The sequence below is a fragment of the Camelina sativa genome, chromosome 9, assembly GCF_000633955.1.
Source record: "Camelina sativa cultivar DH55 chromosome 9, Cs, whole genome shotgun sequence".
Classification (NCBI taxonomy): domain Eukaryota; kingdom Viridiplantae; phylum Streptophyta; class Magnoliopsida; order Brassicales; family Brassicaceae; genus Camelina; species Camelina sativa.
Genome location: NC_025693.1, coordinates 1,906,575 through 1,925,631, shown reverse-complemented (window position 1 = coordinate 1,925,631; position 19,057 = coordinate 1,906,575). Strand labels below are relative to the sequence as shown.

The 19,057-nt window shown below is 35.3% G+C and overlaps 4 protein-coding genes and 1 long non-coding RNA gene across 22 annotated transcripts in view; 3 read left to right on the top strand and 2 right to left on the bottom strand.

The window, feature by feature from the left end:
• LOC104710217 lies at positions 1 to 1,288 on the top strand. 4 transcript variants are annotated; one of them, XR_754938.1, is made up of 5 exons: positions 1 to 87; positions 190 to 279; positions 611 to 719; positions 860 to 900; positions 1,022 to 1,288. It is a non-coding gene; the product is annotated as an uncharacterized LOC104710217 (long non-coding RNA). The 4 variants fall into 4 exon arrangements; XR_754939.1 differs by having other exon boundaries at positions 221 to 279; positions 611 to 900; XR_754940.1 differs by having other exon boundaries at positions 611 to 900; positions 1,032 to 1,288.
• LOC104710216 (expansin-A15) lies at positions 4,365 to 6,001 on the top strand. The gene is made up of 4 exons (XM_010426789.2): positions 4,365 to 4,393; positions 4,499 to 4,632; positions 4,723 to 5,035; positions 5,214 to 6,001. Exons 1-4 carry the CDS (start codon positions 4,386 to 4,388, stop codon positions 5,518 to 5,520), a joined length of 762 nt encoding a protein of 253 aa, XP_010425091.1. The 5' UTR covers positions 4,365 to 4,385; the 3' UTR covers positions 5,521 to 6,001.
• LOC104710215 (mediator of RNA polymerase II transcription subunit 8) lies at positions 7,999 to 13,011 on the bottom strand. 6 transcript variants are annotated; one of them, XM_010426785.2, is made up of 13 exons: positions 12,875 to 13,011; positions 12,547 to 12,775; positions 12,335 to 12,459; positions 12,111 to 12,235; positions 11,830 to 12,013; positions 11,623 to 11,706; positions 11,445 to 11,500; positions 11,097 to 11,357; positions 10,955 to 11,011; positions 8,746 to 8,952; positions 8,568 to 8,618; positions 8,408 to 8,471; positions 7,999 to 8,328 (listed from the first exon to the last, which is right to left on the bottom strand). In XM_010426785.2, the coding sequence occupies exons 2-13, from the start codon at positions 12,747 to 12,749 to the stop codon at positions 8,144 to 8,146; spliced, it is 1,602 nt and encodes a 533-aa protein (XP_010425087.1). In that variant the 5' UTR covers positions 12,750 to 12,775; positions 12,875 to 13,011; the 3' UTR covers positions 7,999 to 8,143. The 6 variants fall into 6 exon arrangements, with proteins under 6 accessions (XP_010425087.1, XP_010425086.1, XP_010425090.1 ...); XM_010426784.2 differs by having other exon boundaries at positions 12,879 to 13,011; XM_010426788.2 differs by having other exon boundaries at positions 10,955 to 11,005; positions 12,879 to 13,011.
• LOC104710212 (agamous-like MADS-box protein AGL30) lies at positions 15,517 to 18,409 on the bottom strand. 8 transcript variants are annotated; one of them, XM_010426774.2, is made up of 12 exons: positions 18,317 to 18,409; positions 17,834 to 18,019; positions 17,252 to 17,311; positions 17,139 to 17,157; positions 16,978 to 17,042; positions 16,845 to 16,860; positions 16,697 to 16,758; positions 16,513 to 16,609; positions 16,361 to 16,435; positions 16,176 to 16,288; positions 15,675 to 16,086; positions 15,517 to 15,559 (listed from the first exon to the last, which is right to left on the bottom strand). In XM_010426774.2, the coding sequence occupies exons 2-12, from the start codon at positions 18,016 to 18,018 to the stop codon at positions 15,542 to 15,544; spliced, it is 1,122 nt and encodes a 373-aa protein (XP_010425076.1). In that variant the 5' UTR covers position 18,019; positions 18,317 to 18,409; the 3' UTR covers positions 15,517 to 15,541. The 8 variants fall into 8 exon arrangements, with proteins under 8 accessions (XP_010425076.1, XP_010425081.1, XP_010425077.1 ...); XM_010426779.2 differs by having other exon boundaries at positions 17,252 to 17,308; XM_010426775.2 differs by having other exon boundaries at positions 17,834 to 18,040; positions 18,317 to 18,403.
• The window catches only part of LOC104710214 (transcription termination factor MTEF1, chloroplastic-like), a 3,096-nt gene continuing 2,549 nt past the window's right edge, over positions 18,511 to 19,057 (top strand). The window contains exon 1 of one of the 3 annotated variants that reach the window (XM_010426783.2): positions 18,511 to 18,810. In XM_010426783.2, coding sequence (XP_010425085.2) covers positions 18,519 to 18,810 — 292 coding nt within the window. In that variant the 5' untranslated portion in view covers positions 18,511 to 18,518. The other 2 variants (XM_010426782.2, XM_019229235.1) reach the window with 2 other exon arrangements.

Below are 19,057 nucleotides of genomic sequence, written 5' to 3'. Positions count from 1 at the left end.
CTTGTTTTTTCCTTATTAGAGATCCTTTTCATGATGTAAAGAGCAAAGAAGAGACAAGTAAACCCCTTTATGATTCACTCCTTTCAGGTAAGTATTATTTCCCTTATACTCTTATTAAACCTTTAGGTCTGCAGCTATTGATGCATATTTGTTTCAAACTTAATTTGGTTCAATCTGTTTGATTCTTAGAACCTCCTGATTTAAGTATTTGGTTTTCAAGCTATGTCTATGAATCACCGATGCTGGATGGTTTTTGTGAAGAAAGGGTCTAAGAAGAAGGTTAGTTTTTAAAAAAAAATTTATAAAACATCTCTTGTCATATCCCTCGTAAATCATAATGCATCATGACTTCTTTCTATTGTGTTTTCTCTTGTAGTGATGTTACGTTATATATATACTCTTGTAGTGATGTTAAGTAACATATATAAATCCCAAGGTTTGCTTTTTTTCTTTTTTCCGTAATACTTTAGTTTAGTAAACCTGAATTGAAGTTCTGCATATGTAATGATATGGTTATCTGTTGATTGTAAATCTTATTGGCTATTACAAGTTATACTAATTTGGTTTATATCCTCAGATTTGGTCTCACTATAAGTGTTTCATGTTCCAGCGTTTTGCTGCTGTAATTCTGCGTATTTGAGAGCTTGGATTTGGGATGATGATGGATTCTGGAGAACATAAGCTTGAAGAAGTAGTTGTCCCGTTTAAAGGGAAGAGCTGTAAGAAGATACGTAAAACTCTTATGTTTATTTTGTTACAACATATCCCAGAGATTTGTGGAGCACGCCTCTGCTAGAGCTTCTCTATAAGCTTGAAGAAGCAGTCTGGTCTTCTTACTTCTTTTGCTTACCCTTTGTAGGGAGGCTTGGGCGAGGTTGTTCTATGTTTCTGCCGCTTTTAGTGAGTATCTTGTAGAACTTAACTATTTTTTCTCTCTTATATCTTTGAATTCTATGTTTCTCTCTTACATCTTTGAATTCTATGTTTCTCTCTTATATCTTTGAATTCTATTTCTTGTAAGTATGTTGTAGAACAAGTGATGTTATCGAGCCTATGATAATGCCCCGGTGGTATGTTAATGGCAACATGATTGGGAAGGAAGCTCTTGGTGTTGCCACCACTGATGAAAAAAAGAAGCCCGAGTTTATACCAAAGCAATACACAGCAAAATGGTGAAGGTCTTGTCTTGTTCCTTATGGATTTTAAACTTTGTGTTATGTACTATGTATTATGTTTGATTGTGAAATGGTGAATTAGGGATTTAATATTAATACAGGTTCCGGATCAATTTCAAAATAACATGAAAACAGTGTTCTCAAAACACTTATAATCGCATCTAAAATCCTGCTATAACAGAATATATTATAGCATAAAGATATTGCTTACGAAAACTGAATTAAACCGTTTAACTAACGTGTTATGGTAGAATCACCTAACATAGCGTGTATAATGACTTATAACATTATCTTTAAAAATTTGAAAAGCGGGATAACATAACATTTCTGTACTGCTATGGTATAATAATATATCATAGCATACGAATTCTGCGCTATCATATGTGAGGTACCTACAATAACAGTGGCCTAACATAGCGTTTGTAAAAGAGCTATGAATTACATATTATAGCGTTTCTCTCGTGCTAACAATGTACATATTTGTTGTAGTGCATTTGTTAATTGTTATAGCTAAGTGGCCAGTCCAGTGGTAAAACTTAAAATGTACGTAAGTGAGAAATTATTTAATGATCGTCAATAACTTAGACACCTAAAACATGTTATGTTTTTCCGCCTAATTGTAGTTAGTACTATTAAGAGAACTTAAATCTCGAATTAGGCTGAACTCAGAGAGCTATGGCAATTTGGCAAATTACACAGACTTTATGTGCCACATACACATCTGGTTTTATGGCACTGTGCAGACACCGAATCAACCCTGCTCGTGCAACATGCGATCAATCTTAACCGTTGAATATAATTTTATCAACGGTGTAGAGGAAATCTTAAAAAGGTTTAAGACAATTTCCTTAAAAGAAGAGGAATACCAAAAGGCTGCCTTTGGAAAATCTTGAATTATAGTTGAACGGTTGGTGGTCGTTAAACCTTCTTTTGTAATTAGATACTTTTAGTAATTAAATTTTTTTAAATTAGAGGTCAATTATCAAATTTTGAAAGGTGGTGGTATTACAGGATCACCAGTCAAAGCATAGTCGGACCAACAGTAAAAAACATAAATGTCAGAGAAAAAACATGGGCTGTAATATTAGTAACTTTTTAAATTTAATATTGTTTTTTGCAGAGAGGAAATAAAAAAAAAACAAATTTGGGAATTGAAGACTCTGCAAAATACTGCAAGGAAGACATAAGAGCAAACGAACTTTCACGTCTTTTGAGGAAGCCATTTAAAAAAAAACATTTCATACAATTTTAAGTTTATAATGACAAGAAGATGAAGAAAATCTTTTCTCGTAGTAAAAATGTTTTGACCACATGGGAACTAGTGATTCTTCTGGTTCTGATTAGGCTTAGTGATAAAAATAATATTTAAACATAATTTTCTCCAAAAATCACGGTGTTAATGACTAGGCTCCAGACAGCAAATCATAGTAAGATATCGTTAACCGGGACGCAGCATTATAAAAAGATACGATTAATTTTGTTTGTTTTTTAATACGTTGCATGCTTTATGCTTCAGTGTGGTGTCAATATTATTCTAAAAGTTTTATAGACCCAAACTTTGCTGGTTAGAATTAAAGACTGGTTTTTTCGAATCTTCATTTAATTTTGATAATATATGCTGCTGAATTTATAAATAGTAACTCAATTCGAGATATGCCGACAATAAAAAAAAATAAAAAAATAAATAAATAAGAAGCAAATTCTTATATTCATGATTATACACGTTCATGCAGACACTGGATTTTTTTACATTTCAAAGCTTGCCAAGCTTAGGAGCATCTTCGGAAGTAAAGAAAACATACATCAAATACAGTCGACCACACTTGAAACACTAGTGTAGTGTCTTTTACGAACCTTCCAATGGTCTCAAAACTAAACAAACTTTGGAAATATAAGTCGAAAAAAATACATGAAAATGGTGTATAATTATTTTTATTTGTTTATGGTATGCGTGACTTTTCTTTTTTTATATATCACTACATTTGTTAGAGAGTAAGTGGTCTGCCCATCATTATACATGTTCAAGTATTTTTTTTCTTTATAGCTAGCTATCCCAACATGATTCAAATACCCGAACCAGTACTTCTATATGAACAAGTTAGTTGTCTATCTATATATCTTTAATTATTATTTTGCAAAAACCACATGTTGGATATGATTGATACGGATACAATGATAATGTTGTGTACCACATTACCAAATGCCACATAATATATATGATATATCCCATATATATTTTCAGAAATACTAGCTACATGTCTTCCTTAATAAGTGTCTCTCTCGACCGATGTTAATGTTAACATAAGGAAGTAGGAACCTTAATAAACTTATCGTCTTCACCCACTATAAATATTGAATGAATACATGATGCCCATTTGGATACTAAAGGAAGAAAAAGGGTTGCAGAAGAAAAGTCACACGCTTCCAAAGTTCCAAACCATCAAAACCGCCTGCGACCCCTCCCATGTGCTCTCTCTCTCCATCTCACACACACACACACTATACCAAATTAGTTTAAAGGGATGCTCGTGATTATTTCAAAAGTTTGCGGTTTAAAAACTTTATTTTTAAATTCACCTCCTATATAGAAAATCATCACACGAAAGAAAAGAATCCAACCTTTTTTTTTATGTGTTGCTTTGGTGTAAGAAGAATCGAGCTTTTCGTAAAATTTAAGCATTTGATCAAAATAACCCTATAGTTTTTGAATATCAAAAATTTGAAAATTTAAAAAATTTAGTTGAAAGATCAAAGTTGATGACCCCCTATCTATTTGGTGAAAAACAGTAAATGGGGTATATAGAAAGAAGCATAAAAATAAATGTGAGAAGTTAATGTCAAACGTATAGAACAGGTGAACCAAGCCAACAAATGTTTAACAAAACATTCAATAACTATCAAAATTCTGACCCCTATTTTATTCTTTTATAAAACCATTCTTTGCTGCAAAAAAAATAATAACTTCACCATTTTGAAACCTTAAATAATTTTTTTTTTTGGCAGAGTTACATAAATAAAAAGTAAAAAATAAAAACCTAGGGAAGACAGTTAAAGCAGTAGTAAATGAAGGTGGGTCAAAAACATTCTATAAATACCACTTCAACCTTCAACCTTCTTCTTCACTCCCATCAAAGCAAAACTGTCTCTCTCCTTCACATTCCATTTTTCTCACTCTCCAAAAAAAAAAAGCTCTGCACTTTCTCAAAGAGAATGTTCATGTAATTCATCTCTCTCTCTCTCTCTCTCTTTCACTCCACTTTCTGTTTTCGTTGTTTTCTTGATGATAATGTCTAGAGTTCTAACTTTATTTGGTTAAATTGCAGGGGAAAGATGGGTCTTTTGGGAATTTTGTTGTTGTGTTTTGCTGCAATGGTGTGCTCTGTTCGTGGCTATGACGCTGGATGGGTCAATGCTCATGCCACCTTCTATGGTGGAAGTGATGCTTCAGGAACAATGGGTATGTCTGCTCTGTTTTCTCAAATGCTTCTATAATAACTTTAGTTTAGAAAATTTACAATTTTGCCGATGTTGTTGTTGTTGTCTCTAGGTGGAGCTTGTGGGTACGGGAATCTCTACAGTCAAGGATACGGAACCAACACTGCAGCGTTAAGCACTGCTCTGTTCAACAACGGGCTCAGCTGCGGCGCGTGTTTCGAGATCAAGTGCCAGAGCGACGGCGCGTGGTGTTTACCTGGTGCTATCGTAGTCACAGCCACCAATTTCTGTCCTCCCAACAACGCACTTCCAAATAACGCTGGTGGTTGGTGTAACCCTCCGCTTCACCATTTCGATCTCTCTCAGCCTATTTTCCAACGCATTGCTCATTACAAAGCTGGTGTTGTCCCTGTTTCTTACAGAAGGTAAACATACACTTGTACTTTCACAAAGTCTTAATCTTTTCTACATAAGTTACCTAGCTGCTCTGTTTCTTAAAGAAGAAGTCACTTTTGAAAGTTTCAATCTTTATTAAATTTTTACAAGTCTTGTTAGTTCTCTGTTTCGTTTTAACTGATTGTTGTTGTTTTTATTGATATGTAGGGTACCGTGCAAGAGAAGGGGAGGGATAAGGTTTACAATCAATGGCCACTCTTACTTCAACCTTGTATTGGTGACCAATGTTGGCGGTGCTGGAGATGTTCACTCGGTTGCGGTTAAAGGTTCAAGAACCAGGTGGCAACAAATGTCAAGAAACTGGGGACAGAACTGGCAAAGCAACAATCTACTAAACGGTCAAGCGCTGTCCTTCAAGGTTGTTGCTAGTGATGGTCGGACTGTTGTCTCTAACAACATTGCTCCAGCTAGTTGGTCATTCGGACAAACCTTCACAGGCCGTCAATTCCGATGAGATTGGCGTTTAAGTCCGGTCTTTATATAGTTTTAGGGTTTGTGTAGTGGTGTGGAAAGATAAGAGGGTTTAAGGCTTTTTAGGGTTTTAAGTGGAGAGCCTTAAAAGAACTCTTGAGGTTGTAATAAAATGGAGAGAAGAGCTTATTTTGAAAGGGCTCTTTTAGTCATTTTAAGGATTAGGGTTTTAGTAAAGTGGGTATTGGGTAGTAGAATGGTGTTTGTCTAAAGGGACCTCTATGTTTCACCAATGGGTTCCTTTTGTTCTATCACTTTATTTTTGTTTTTGCCTTTTTCTGTCTTGTGGTTTAAAAAGCAGAAGTGGGTAGGGGCAGAGGAGGAAATTCACCTCCCGCCTTGTGTTTTCTTAGGTCGTTTGTTTTGTTTACGTTATGAAAGTTGTAATGGAAGGGTTGTTTAAGATCCAACTTACCTAATAATGTGTCTTTGTTATGTGGTTTGTTATCAGATTTTGAATTCTATTTTGTTTCGTGTGATTTGAAGTTTATTATTGCTTTCATAGTTAAGAACAGTAACAGTTTTGAACATTCAAAGACAAAAATAATAAGAAAGCCAATGCTGCCCATGTGAGAGTATGAACATTCTAAGGGAGGACCAAAAAATTATTAAAGCAAAGGATCAATGAATAAATATAACTTGAATTTGAGATTCTAGAAACTTTTTGGGTAATGTTAGGTGACATTAAATAGCATTGCAAAAGGAAAAAATATGTTAATTAATGCCCATGTGATTATGAACATTCTAAGGTAGGATCAAAACATATTTTTAAGTTTCCCACTAAGTAAGTAATAAGTGACCTACTCTATATGAATAACCAAAACTAGCTAAAAGCCTAATTATGGTTTACTATCTTATGGTATGTTACTACACCAAACATAAACTTATGGTATACAATGGTTATGATTGAAAAATGGCCATAATGATGATATCAACTATGAACTATAAGTATGCCATTTTCAACTGAACATCATCAGTGTAATTAGCTTTGCATAGTTGGCTAGTGGAGGCCTAATGTAAATTAAATTTACAAACAACTAAAAATTATCTTATGCTAATCCTTGTGGTTTATTTGATTTGGAATTTAGTTGGTTTTATGTACATAATTCTTGTTCATCTGGTGACTAATAAGTTAATGAGTCTAAAATTAAATTTTGTATTTTATTCCTAATTATGTATATATGTAGTAAAGTATCATCCGTTTGATATTTGTAGTAAAATTTTTTTTTTCTTATTTTATTTTGTGTTTTGTTTTAATAACCAAATCATGTGTATATATGAAAACATATAAATGGTGACCAAAAAAAAAAATATATTATAGGAATCTGATAAATAAGAAGACAAAAAAGCCTGCCTAAAATCATGAATTAATATGTATGAAAAAGCTAAAACACGTGTAAAAGTTATTAACAATATCATGTACTATGAAGTCTATGTTAATAAAATGTGTCTTGTTATAGATGAAAAGACGGTGAGAAGGATAGGAAGATGCAAAGCTGTATTCCATTATTCGAGTTTTTAACAATATGAAGCTTAAAGAGACATTTCACAACTTCTACTTTGTCTCCTTTATCTATCTGTCCGTTTCATTTCCGAAGCTACTATGGCTGGGCTAGCCTGGCTTTGGTGTTTGCATTTACTTCATGACAATAGTATTATAGAGAGACAAGAGAATTTGCACGTCCCCCATTTGTCAGATTCTTTTCTTGTTTTTGAAGCCATTTGTCAGAATCTTCCCGGAGACTTTCTTTGTTTTCTTTTTGTGTATGTTAAGCATTTATTATAGTTTTGGGCCAATCTCATTCTTAGCTATTTTATTAACTCTAGTTTTGTACTTATAAGTGGTTAAAGTAATTAGCATAGGCTAATTTGGCTATCATTATATTATCATTCATAACTTGTACTTTCTTGTGAGGGGTTAAAATTCAGTTTATACATCTGAACTTTAGATAGAAACTGATTATTTTTCGGTGCAGTTTGATTCTAAAATTGGATGAAGATTTTTATAAGAGTTTTTTGGGTTTATTTTTAGAGAAATTATGCTTTATATTTACACCTACGTATATAAGATTTAAATCAATTAAGAAAAGAAGACAAACCTAAAAATAAGTACATAAAAAATGAAAATGCTAGTTGTATACAAATTTGGTTGACAAGAAAACAAAAGAAAAATTGTCAGAAACAAATTAAATAGCTATCGAGTCGCAGTTTTGGAGCTCTCAGAAAACAGGTAAAGGGATTCTCATAGACACGTCGCTGTCTCGAGTCCCGTGTACAACAGAAGCGCGTCTACGTTTTGTCTTGTACCCATCAACGGCGTCGACATGTCCATGTCTTTGATACGTGTCGAATCCTCTACAAACTTGTCAGAACCATATCGATCCTTCACCGTCCGATCTCTCTCTGCTTCACGTTGGTTAGACCGCACAGTAGAGTAAGTAACAAAGTAGTGTGTGAACTGTGAAGTACAAAAAACTTGTGAAAACTTGGCATTGTTCATTTGTTCTTTCTTTTGAAGTTTAGAATGAGTCAGGCCCATATTAGTAGTACTACAAACGTATAGGCCTATGCTGATTACAAGAAGCCCAAATCATAAGAAAAAAGGATTATTGAGGATTCTGTTGGTGCCTTTGCTGCGCGTTCTGCTGCATCATGTTATTATTAGACTGTAGATTCTGCTGATTGGTCTGCATATTTCCATAGCCTCCTCCTTGTTGTTGTTGCTGCTGCTGTTGTTGCGATTGCTGAGGTTGCGATTGCTGCGTTTGCATCATTCCGCTGCTGTTAAACACTGGAAAGACAGGACAAATTAAGTACTGGGTGAATCGGTTTACTAAGAAAAGAATGTTTTGCAAGACTTGTTTACTTACTCTGGTCACCCAACATTTGAGAAGAATGGCTTCTTTGAGGATTTGTACCCGAAACTCCAAATTGCTAAGAACAAAAAAAGTCCAAGAGAGATCAGATTAGGACAACGTTCATCGTTTTGATTTGGGTAACATAGTGACGTAGAGAAGTTTATGAGCTAACCTGCATCCTAGGAACCAGTGTCTGAGATTGCATAGATGACATGTTTGGTATCTGGAATTAAAGGAAAAAAGTCAAAACCAAATCAAGTAATCACAACATAAGTTCTAAACCAAATAAAGTATTTAGTTTCAAGTTCAGCAATTCAGTAATTCAAGAGGTTTAAAGAGAGGTGACTGACCATTTGGCTACTTGGGGAGCCTTGTGCAGAAGTAAACAATGCACTATTGGCGCCACTTGAAAACTGGTTTAAGTGACGGTTCGTCGCTGGATTCAGCTGTCCTTGAGACATGCTATGCTGAATATGTCCACCTGAGAGCTGTCTAGCTTGGAGTTGTTGGTGCCCAGCCATTGGCTGGGAATACGACATTTGATGTTGCCCATGTAACTGAAAAGTAAGAGAGAACTCAACTTAATAAACTTAACAAGACAAAAGCTTCTTCATTTGATTCTATTGTTTGAAACTATAAACTCTCAGAACCACTTTATAAAAAGAGCTTCTGCCAAGATCTAGTATAATTTCTCAAGCGTATGAATCATTCACTGCATACATACGTCTTATCTTCTTCAATTATGGCCTTAACAAATGTGCACAATGATTCAAACAATTGACAAAGGTTGGGTATGATCCTTTTCGCGTTACAGAATGTAAAACCTCATAGCCTAAATATGTTTAAGCTCCATCTCTAGAAGAACTTACCGTCTGAAACTTCTGCTGAGGTTGTCCATGCAAATCGTGAAGTGCTGGTATCTGGCTCTACACAAAGAATTAGCATGTTGCCTGAAAAAGCAGATGGCAGAAAACCCTGTCAACTGCTACGTAAGAAAATGTTCAAGCCTACCTGACCCAATCCTTGCATAGAACTTTGTCTGAGCTGTTGTTGTTGTGCAAGTAGTTGCTGCTGATGTTGAGGCATCTGCATTAATTTTGCCCTTTGCTGCTGCTGAAGCTGTTGGTGCAGGATTTGTTGCTGAGGCGAAGGTGCATTAACCATACCCGTAGCGCGAGGAGAATTGGAATATGGTAATGGAGATGTTGTGTTATCAAAGTTAGGACCAGATGGTGATGCAGCTGATCTTCCCATGAATTGTGTTCCAGAAACCTAAAAACACTCAAATACATAAGCCTCCAAAGACAATGATACTAACAGAAACAATAATCATCACATCTGGAGAGAATATAACTTAACCTGCATCATTCCTTGATTGTTGATGTTGTTTGACTGCCCAGGTAATGCAATCTTACCTAATGAAAGAGAAATTTTGGACCCATTAATATCGTAAGAATGCCATTGGTAATAGTAAAAAATAGAAAAAAGATTCACGCATTGGGTTTACTTCTACCAGACAGATCAATGAAACTGTTACCTGCATCGTTGATAATTAGCACATCTGCGAGATGTGGTGGAAGTGCAGTGGTTATCTGTCTCTGGTCTGGAGGCAGTCTTGTTCCTTGAAACAATAATTGTAAAAAAAAACATGAGACAGAACTCAAAAAAACCAAAAAATGCAGCTTCTCATCAAATCAAATGTTTTGATGATATAAGTTAAAGCGAATTTGAAGCCTCTTCTTACCTGCGCCGTCGTTCACAGCTGCTCGTAACATGTTCTCTTGCTCTTGAATCTTTGCAGCTTGACCTTTATCCATGGTTGGAAGCACAGATGGGCCTTGACGAGCGCCAAATCCGTAAGCTTTACGAGTATCAGCTAATACTTTCTCTGCATTTTCACAAGCTGCTGCAATCATATCCATCCTCGCCTGTAAACAAAAGTTCCAAAACAAAGAGTGCTCTCTCAAAACCAGCAAAAGCCTAAAACATAGAGAGAAATCACAACAAAAATTTCATTCAACTCACCTTTAGCCTTTCAATCTGCATTGGTATAGGCAAACTCTGAACACCCTGAAGCAACTGCTCTCTCTTGGCATTATCATCAGTTTCCATCTCCGGAAGTAATTTGGAAGACAACATAACCGGTAAAACTGCAGATTCACTAATAAAAAGCTAAGCTAAACCAGTTCCATCGCACTCACAACTCAGTAACTCATCAACCAAAAACAAAAAACAAAATAGAACCATACTTCCAGCATTCACGGCATTGACGTTCTTAGGAAGAACAACAAACGCATTGGAAACTTTCTTCACCTCTTCCACAATGTTAAAAAGCTCCAGATTTACCATTGAGTACTGCCCTAATATATCCTGCCTGTTAAAAAAAAAAAATCATCAATCTCTGTTACAAAAACTCAATAGACCAAAAAAAAAAATCAAAATCTGGAATTCGAAGATGAACCATTTAGGAGTAGTGTTCGTTCGACCGTAAGCGTCGNTTACAGAATGTAAAACCTCATAGCCTAAATATGTTTAAGCTCCATCTCTAGAAGAACTTACCGTCTGAAACTTCTGCTGAGGTTGTCCATGCAAATCGTGAAGTGCTGGTATCTGGCTCTACACAAAGAATTAGCATGTTGCCTGAAAAAGCAGATGGCAGAAAACCCTGTCAACTGCTACGTAAGAAAATGTTCAAGCCTACCTGACCCAATCCTTGCATAGAACTTTGTCTGAGCTGTTGTTGTTGTGCAAGTAGTTGCTGCTGATGTTGAGGCATCTGCATTAATTTTGCCCTTTGCTGCTGCTGAAGCTGTTGGTGCAGGATTTGTTGCTGAGGCGAAGGTGCATTAACCATACCCGTAGCGCGAGGAGAATTGGAATATGGTAATGGAGATGTTGTGTTATCAAAGTTAGGACCAGATGGTGATGCAGCTGATCTTCCCATGAATTGTGTTCCAGAAACCTAAAAACACTCAAATACATAAGCCTCCAAAGACAATGATACTAACAGAAACAATAATCATCACATCTGGAGAGAATATAACTTAACCTGCATCATTCCTTGATTGTTGATGTTGTTTGACTGCCCAGGTAATGCAATCTTACCTAATGAAAGAGAAATTTTGGACCCATTAATATCGTAAGAATGCCATTGGTAATAGTAAAAAATAGAAAAAAGATTCACGCATTGGGTTTACTTCTACCAGACAGATCAATGAAACTGTTACCTGCATCGTTGATAATTAGCACATCTGCGAGATGTGGTGGAAGTGCAGTGGTTATCTGTCTCTGGTCTGGAGGCAGTCTTGTTCCTTGAAACAATAATTGTAAAAAAAAACATGAGACAGAACTCAAAAAAACCAAAAAATGCAGCTTCTCATCAAATCAAATGTTTTGATGATATAAGTTAAAGCGAATTTGAAGCCTCTTCTTACCTGCGCCGTCGTTCACAGCTGCTCGTAACATGTTCTCTTGCTCTTGAATCTTTGCAGCTTGACCTTTATCCATGGTTGGAAGCACAGATGGGCCTTGACGAGCGCCAAATCCGTAAGCTTTACGAGTATCAGCTAATACTTTCTCTGCATTTTCACAAGCTGCTGCAATCATATCCATCCTCGCCTGTAAACAAAAGTTCCAAAACAAAGAGTGCTCTCTCAAAACCAGCAAAAGCCTAAAACATAGAGAGAAATCACAACAAAAATTTCATTCAACTCACCTTTAGCCTTTCAATCTGCATTGGTATAGGCAAACTCTGAACACCCTGAAGCAACTGCTCTCTCTTGGCATTATCATCAGTTTCCATCTCCGGAAGTAATTTGGAAGACAACATAACCGGTAAAACTGCAGATTCACTAATAAAAAGCTAAGCTAAACCAGTTCCATCGCACTCACAACTCAGTAACTCATCAACCAAAAACAAAAAACAAAATAGAACCATACTTCCAGCATTCACGGCATTGACGTTCTTAGGAAGAACAACAAACGCATTGGAAACTTTCTTCACCTCTTCCACAATGTTAAAAAGCTCCAGATTTACCATTGAGTACTGCCCTAATATATCCTGCCTGTTAAAAAAAAAAAATCATCAATCTCTGTTACAAAAACTCAATAGACCAAAAAAAAAAATCAAAATCTGGAATTCGAAGATGAACCATTTAGGAGTAGTGTTCGTTCGACCGTAAGCGTCGAAATCTTCAAGGATCCGAGAAATAGCTTTGAATAAACTAAGGGCTCGTGTCTTCAATGACTCCAGATTTAGTTCCTTCTCCAATTTCGGATTCAGCTTCTCAACCACCGGTGGTGGTGGTGGTTGCTGCGGCTGCGTCGTCGCCGCTAACCCAACTCCGCCGTCCATTGATACACAGAGGTACTAAACAATCCCTAATCCCAAATTTACGAAATTTAGGGTTTCAAACATCACAGCGAATGCGATTGAACTATTGACTAGGTTACGATTAGTAAAAAAACACAAACACATACTTACGATTAGAAAACGAAACCAAAACGAGGAATGCGAAAGCAAAGACTGGTAGTCTAAACGCAATGATTGAAGAAGGCTTCGATTTTGGAGAAGACGAGAGAGAGAGAGAGAGAGAGTTTGTGAAAAGAGAGAACCGGGAAACAATAACATACCAATCCATAATCAAATATATATATGTTTTCTCTTTGAATATTGGGTTACATGGTTTGATTGGTATGGGCATCCGAATTTGGTTCAAATTATATAAGTATCTAATTTGGTTAGGTATCACGTTTGGATTGGTGTCAGATCAGTTTTTGTTCAATTTTATTTTTATTTCGGGTTTGGATTGGTGTCATATAGTAATGAATACACACGATCTATATCAAATTGGGGTTCTAGTACATTCACTATTTAAAATTGGCAAAACACACACTTTCATTATCTACTACTACTGTTTATATTATTTCCTAACCCTTAACAAATCATTTTATTTATAAATATGTCTTTCAAATTAAATATACATATATTTTTCTTATTACATTACCACTAAAATTTAATAACTAAAATACTAGTTAATATAAACCAGTTTTCAAATTCTTTTTAAGTATAATTATAAATAGTAAGTATACTAAAAAAAACTAATTAAATTTTGAAAAATACTATTTTGCTAAAAAATCTTACAATTATGTTATATATAACTATATCACACTTCCAAAATCACAATAATCATCCAAAAAATATCAAAGCTACCTCAAATTGATACAATTTCCATGTAAAGAAAATCATCAAATCAATGATGAAGTTATGAACTCTAGCTAATCATTTATTTTCTGTCTATAGAGTCTTGTGCTTCCCAGAAGGTGTGATGTCCAAAATCATCTTTTGCATTTTGATTTGTTGGACGATACACTTTCTTAAACCTAAAATTCTTATAATCATCATCAACAACATGTTCAGTTTTTGTCCGTAACTAAAAATATTTTCAGGAATATATGGATAAAAATATTGTGAGTTAGATGATTATTTATTTTGTTAACATGATAACAAAAATTATAGATATATCTTGTTAAAGCATATAATATCGCGGTAAGTTTATAACTTAGGTGATAAATTCATATTATCATGTCAAGTCACTTATTACACTATATACAAAGGTAAAAACAAGTTACTATAATATTTGTGAACGTAAATATATCATATAATATCTATATTACCATGCTAATATACTTTGTCTATCACATGATATTTATATTAACGTGATAAATTATTAAATATATCAGATAATATACATATTAACGTAAAGTTATATACACACACAACAATCTGATCCCTTCCAACCTTGCCAAAAAAATTTAATTATCAATTCAATTTTGTCCAACGATGTATTAATTGGTATTATTGACTTAACATGATATTAAAAGTTGAAAAGAAATGCCAGATTATGAATTTTATTTAAAATAGTATTATTGATAATATAACCAATAATTACATAAACTGCGAACCAAGTTTGTTTTATTCATATGAACGGTTTGTTGGTCCGTGGTAAGTTTCTTTTATATGGTGAATGCAAAACCAGGCTACTACGAATTAATAAATTATGAATGGTGGATGCAAAACGATCTTCCACGCAAATAGTTCACCATACCAATGCTGGGTAGTATATCTATCCCAGAGAAAGTTACCAACATACCAATGCTGGACTCTAATATGCATGGTTGGAACTTGGACGCAATAAAGATGATTGAGAAATGGGAATCTCAACCCAGTCCATTACTTCTCAATGTCAATACATATAGAAGAGAAGACTGCAATAGAAGAGAAGTTGATCGTTGATAAATAGAAGAGAAGAATAAGGACATTGGATGTTACTGAGCTGGCACTTGAAGAAGTTAAGTATGATCGTTTATAAATAGAAGTTTGAGGATCCTTGTGAGATCATCCTGCATGATCACATTGATGTTGTTAGAAGATTAGAGCCTGCGCTGCTCTGTTACAGAGGATAAGAAGAAAGAATTGTATCTCACTCCTTATCACAGAAGCTATTAGCAAATGGGAAAGATACTGAACGTGCTGATGCTCATGGTGATTCAAAATCGTTTTACGACCTCCTCCAAAGAGTCCTGGAAGAATCATCAAATGTAGTCTCCCTACCTCATAAACAAGGCTTCTTGTAAACTCTTGTAATAACCACTTAAATAAACCAGAGTACTTTGACGACAAAAAATTTAATAAACACTGTTTTGTTTGTTTTACAATTGAATGAATGGAAAAAGAAACATAGATACAGCTACAGTTTGTAGGAAGGGAAGGAGAGAGAGAGAGTTCCTCATCTTTTTGGCTGTCATGGCGTTACTTTGACAGCCTCACCAGAAGACACTAACTTTTTATCGCCGGAGAAAGAAAAAAATGGAAAACCTCAAAAATCTCTCAAAGCGATTGAGAAATTATGTATAGAAAAGAATAAAGTAAACACAGAACATCTATTTTGAAGATATTGAAATAATGTATTGTGTGTGGTTTGGTTGCAAATCTAACCAGAATTACCACTGGTTCTTCTTCTTGGAACCGATTCAGAAATCTGCAGGAGTTTCTTGTTTTCTTGCTGTTTTCTGAAACAAAAAAATTGGTGAGTTTCTCCAATGATGTGTTTTTTTTTATCATCATCATCATTCATCACATCTCTCTCAGTTCGGTTGCTGCATCTGTAAGAAAGAAGAACAAAATGTCAAATCACTTTAAAGAGCATAAACCCTGAGAAAGTTTAGATTTTGATGCATCTGTAAGAGACATGAACAGAAAAAGTTTTGTTTTGTTTACCTGGGAGAACAAGTATTCGTCGAACATTGAGAGTGAACAAGGCAAGGAGCTGCTGCTAGAACCAAACCTGGTTTGGTTGGTGTTGTTGTAAACAGAAGATCCAGGTGGTGGTGCTTCAAAAAATCCATTCATATGATACTCTCTCTGATTCATTGGAATATAAACCTGAGGGGGAGAAGGAGGAGGCAACGTTGGTTGATGATTCATATCATTATGCATATTGGGATTGTATGGTGTGATATTTGTATTAGTGAACTGCTGATGTGAGCTTAGTTGCGGTTTCAGCTGTCCTGTGTTTAGTTCATCAAGAAAGCTTGTTTCTTGACCCGAAATTGTAATTTCAGGAGACTTCCCTGTTCCAAAGTAGCCTGGATAGCTCCCGAACGAAGAACTCGCTGAGCACTCGACTTCCCTTTTGAGAATAGAGACAGAGATTTTGTTTTTAGATATGATTCAAATTGGAAGAAAAGAAAATGTCTCTCAGTCAGAGTTTTCACAAACCTCTGCGGGATTGGATTGTGTTCCTCTGTGACAATGTTGGTGGTGTTGCTATTAAGAATCCATGACATAGACTGAAGCTGCTGTTCAAGAGGAATCTGAATCCCATCTTGCATCTGAAAGTTGCAAAGCCGGGTTTACAGTTTGATTGTGTTTCAAATGAGATCTCTAAAGAAGAAGTAAATTACCGAGCATGTTGACCAATCTTTAACAAAGTTTGCGTTATCTATTTGCATTGCTTGTTGCTGCTGCCCAAAATGTTCCTATCAACCAAATAGTTTTGAGTTTTGAGTTTTGACGATGAAGTAAAAATGGAAAATTTTCAAACAAGAGATGATACCTTATGTGCACGCAGTTGGTCAATGGATTGCCTAATAGAAATTTCGAGTTGTCCCAAGTGTTCAACGTTATTAATCTTATCAGGTTCTGTCCAATAACTGCAGAACATGATACAAACAAGTATGAATTACCAGAGCACAAACATCAAGAAAACAAAGAATCACCATCTTCAGAAAGATCATTACCTTAATCTTCCATGTATTTCAGAAATCCGAGCTTGCAGAATCCTTGCTTGAGCACTCAAGTCCTGAATACAATGCGGTTTTCAAAAGTTTTAGGCTTTGGTAAATGTCATAGACATAAGAAATGGAAAGAGAGTCTTATAGTGAATACCTCTATTGTCGAATTACTGAAACCACAGAACCAAAAACAAACAAGAAAGAAGACAAAAAAAGAGTTAATATTCATATAGAGATTATGAAGTTTCTTGCAAAAGATTTAGTTAAAAACTGTTTCCTTTACAAACCTCGAGGCTATAAATTCGCGTATATTTACATCGTGATCCAACTTTTGGAAAGTTTTCTTCAAGTTCTGAGCTTTTCGAAAGAGAAACATGTGAATCAGGGATTCTCAAGAACATACATTTAAAACAAGACTTCATTTGATTGTGTATAAAAAAAAACTTACTTCAAGACTCTCGAACTTCCTGTTATCAAAAGAATTGCAACCAATGAGTTAAAGCAAGACAACAAACAAAAACACCTAAAGATAAGAATCAGAAGATTTAAACACCACCAAACCTTTTCGTTCTTTCCTGCGGTGTTACTTGAGAAAACTTAGCAATCACCTCTTCCATACTACTAAAGAAAAAAACCACAAAGTAAATCAACAATGAACAATCAGACAAAACAATATCTCTCCTAGAGATGGACATAACATATATACCTTCGTGTACCGCAACATAACGCAGCTTTGCCAGTAGGAGAGAACATAAGAAGAACAATATCAATGTCACAAAGAATCGAAAGCTCATTAGCCTTTTTCAAGATCCCATTTTTCCTTTTAGCAAATGTAGATTGGCGTCCATTTGGGTTCTCTAACTTCTTTATCTTCAATTTTACCCTTCCCATCCTGTTGTTATTAATTTCCCAACTAATTAAAAAACCAAAACCAAATTAATCAAATTCCTTCTTCTTCTTCCTCACAAAAAAAAATCAAAACTTGAATTGAATCATCAATAAAAATCCGATCTTTTTAAGACGAAAACAGAGAAACCCTTCTGTTGTTGGGAGAAGAAGAAGAAGAAAAAGAAGAAGAAGAAGAAAAAGGAAACTTACCTAAAGAGGCAAATTTAAACGCCAAGCTGATACTAACCANAATACCTTCGTGTACCGCAACATAACGCAGCCTTCCCAGTAGGAGAGAACATAAGAAGAACAATATCAATGTCACAAAGAATCGAAAGCTCATTAGCCTTTTTCAAGATCCCACTTTTCCTTTTAGCAAATGTAGATTGGCGTCCATTTGGGTTCTCTAACTTCTTTATCTTCAATTTTACCCTTCCCATCCTGTTGTTATTAATTTCCCAACTACTTAAAACCAATACCAAAATTATCAAAATCCCTCTTCTTCTTCCTCACAAAACATCAATCCAACACCACAAAAATCAAAACTTTAATTGAATCATTGACATAAACGTTTCCAGAATCTGAAACCTTATGATATAAACCAGATCATGATTTCAATTCCATCACTTTGTTTTTGGGTTTCAATAAAAATCCGATCTTTCTAAGACGAAAACAGAGAAACCCTTAACGTGTAATCTGTTGTTGGGTTAAGAAGAAGAAGAAAAAAAGGAAACTTACCTAAAGAGGCAAATTCAAACGCCAAGCTGATACTAACCATGAGCGAGATCTTAAAAGGGACCTCTTCTCTTGTAAACAAAAAAAAAAGAAAAAAAAGAAAAAAGAACTTTTCAGAAAAACGAAGAATCAAAAACCAGAGGTAGAGATAGAGACAGAGAAGACGATTGCGGTTAACACGAGACCCTGCGCAAAAACCGGTCTTATGATAAAGCCGCTTGAGAATAGGGATCCCCCCACCCATTGGAAAGAAAGAAGAAGACGAAGCAGAAACAACTACGTCGTTTCATCGTTATTATCTGACCGTTACAGCTTGAAATTACACTTTTACCCTTCCTCCATTGTTATGTTTTATCCACACTTGAGAAGTGAAAAAAAGATTGAAACTTTTTTTTTTTTTCGGTTCTCTCTCGCCGCGACGATGATGATTGCAGCAAGGTGCTGTCTTTTGCCACCGCCGTGTTTCAGGGTTAGATGTTTCGCCGGTGAAACTTCAGATACAGGGATTTTATTCAGAGAGAAGCTTATTTACCTTCAAGACCTTAACGTAGATCCTCACAAAGCTCTCCGAGTGAACCCATCTCTCCGTTCTGCTTCAATCTCCTCCGTCGTCTCCGTCGAGAATCTTCTCTCTTCAACCGGACTCTCAAGACCCGCCGTTGGTCGGATTCTCGATATGTTCCCAGATTTGTTAACTTCTGATCCCGAATCTGAGATTATACCGGTGCTTCGCTTCTTAACCGA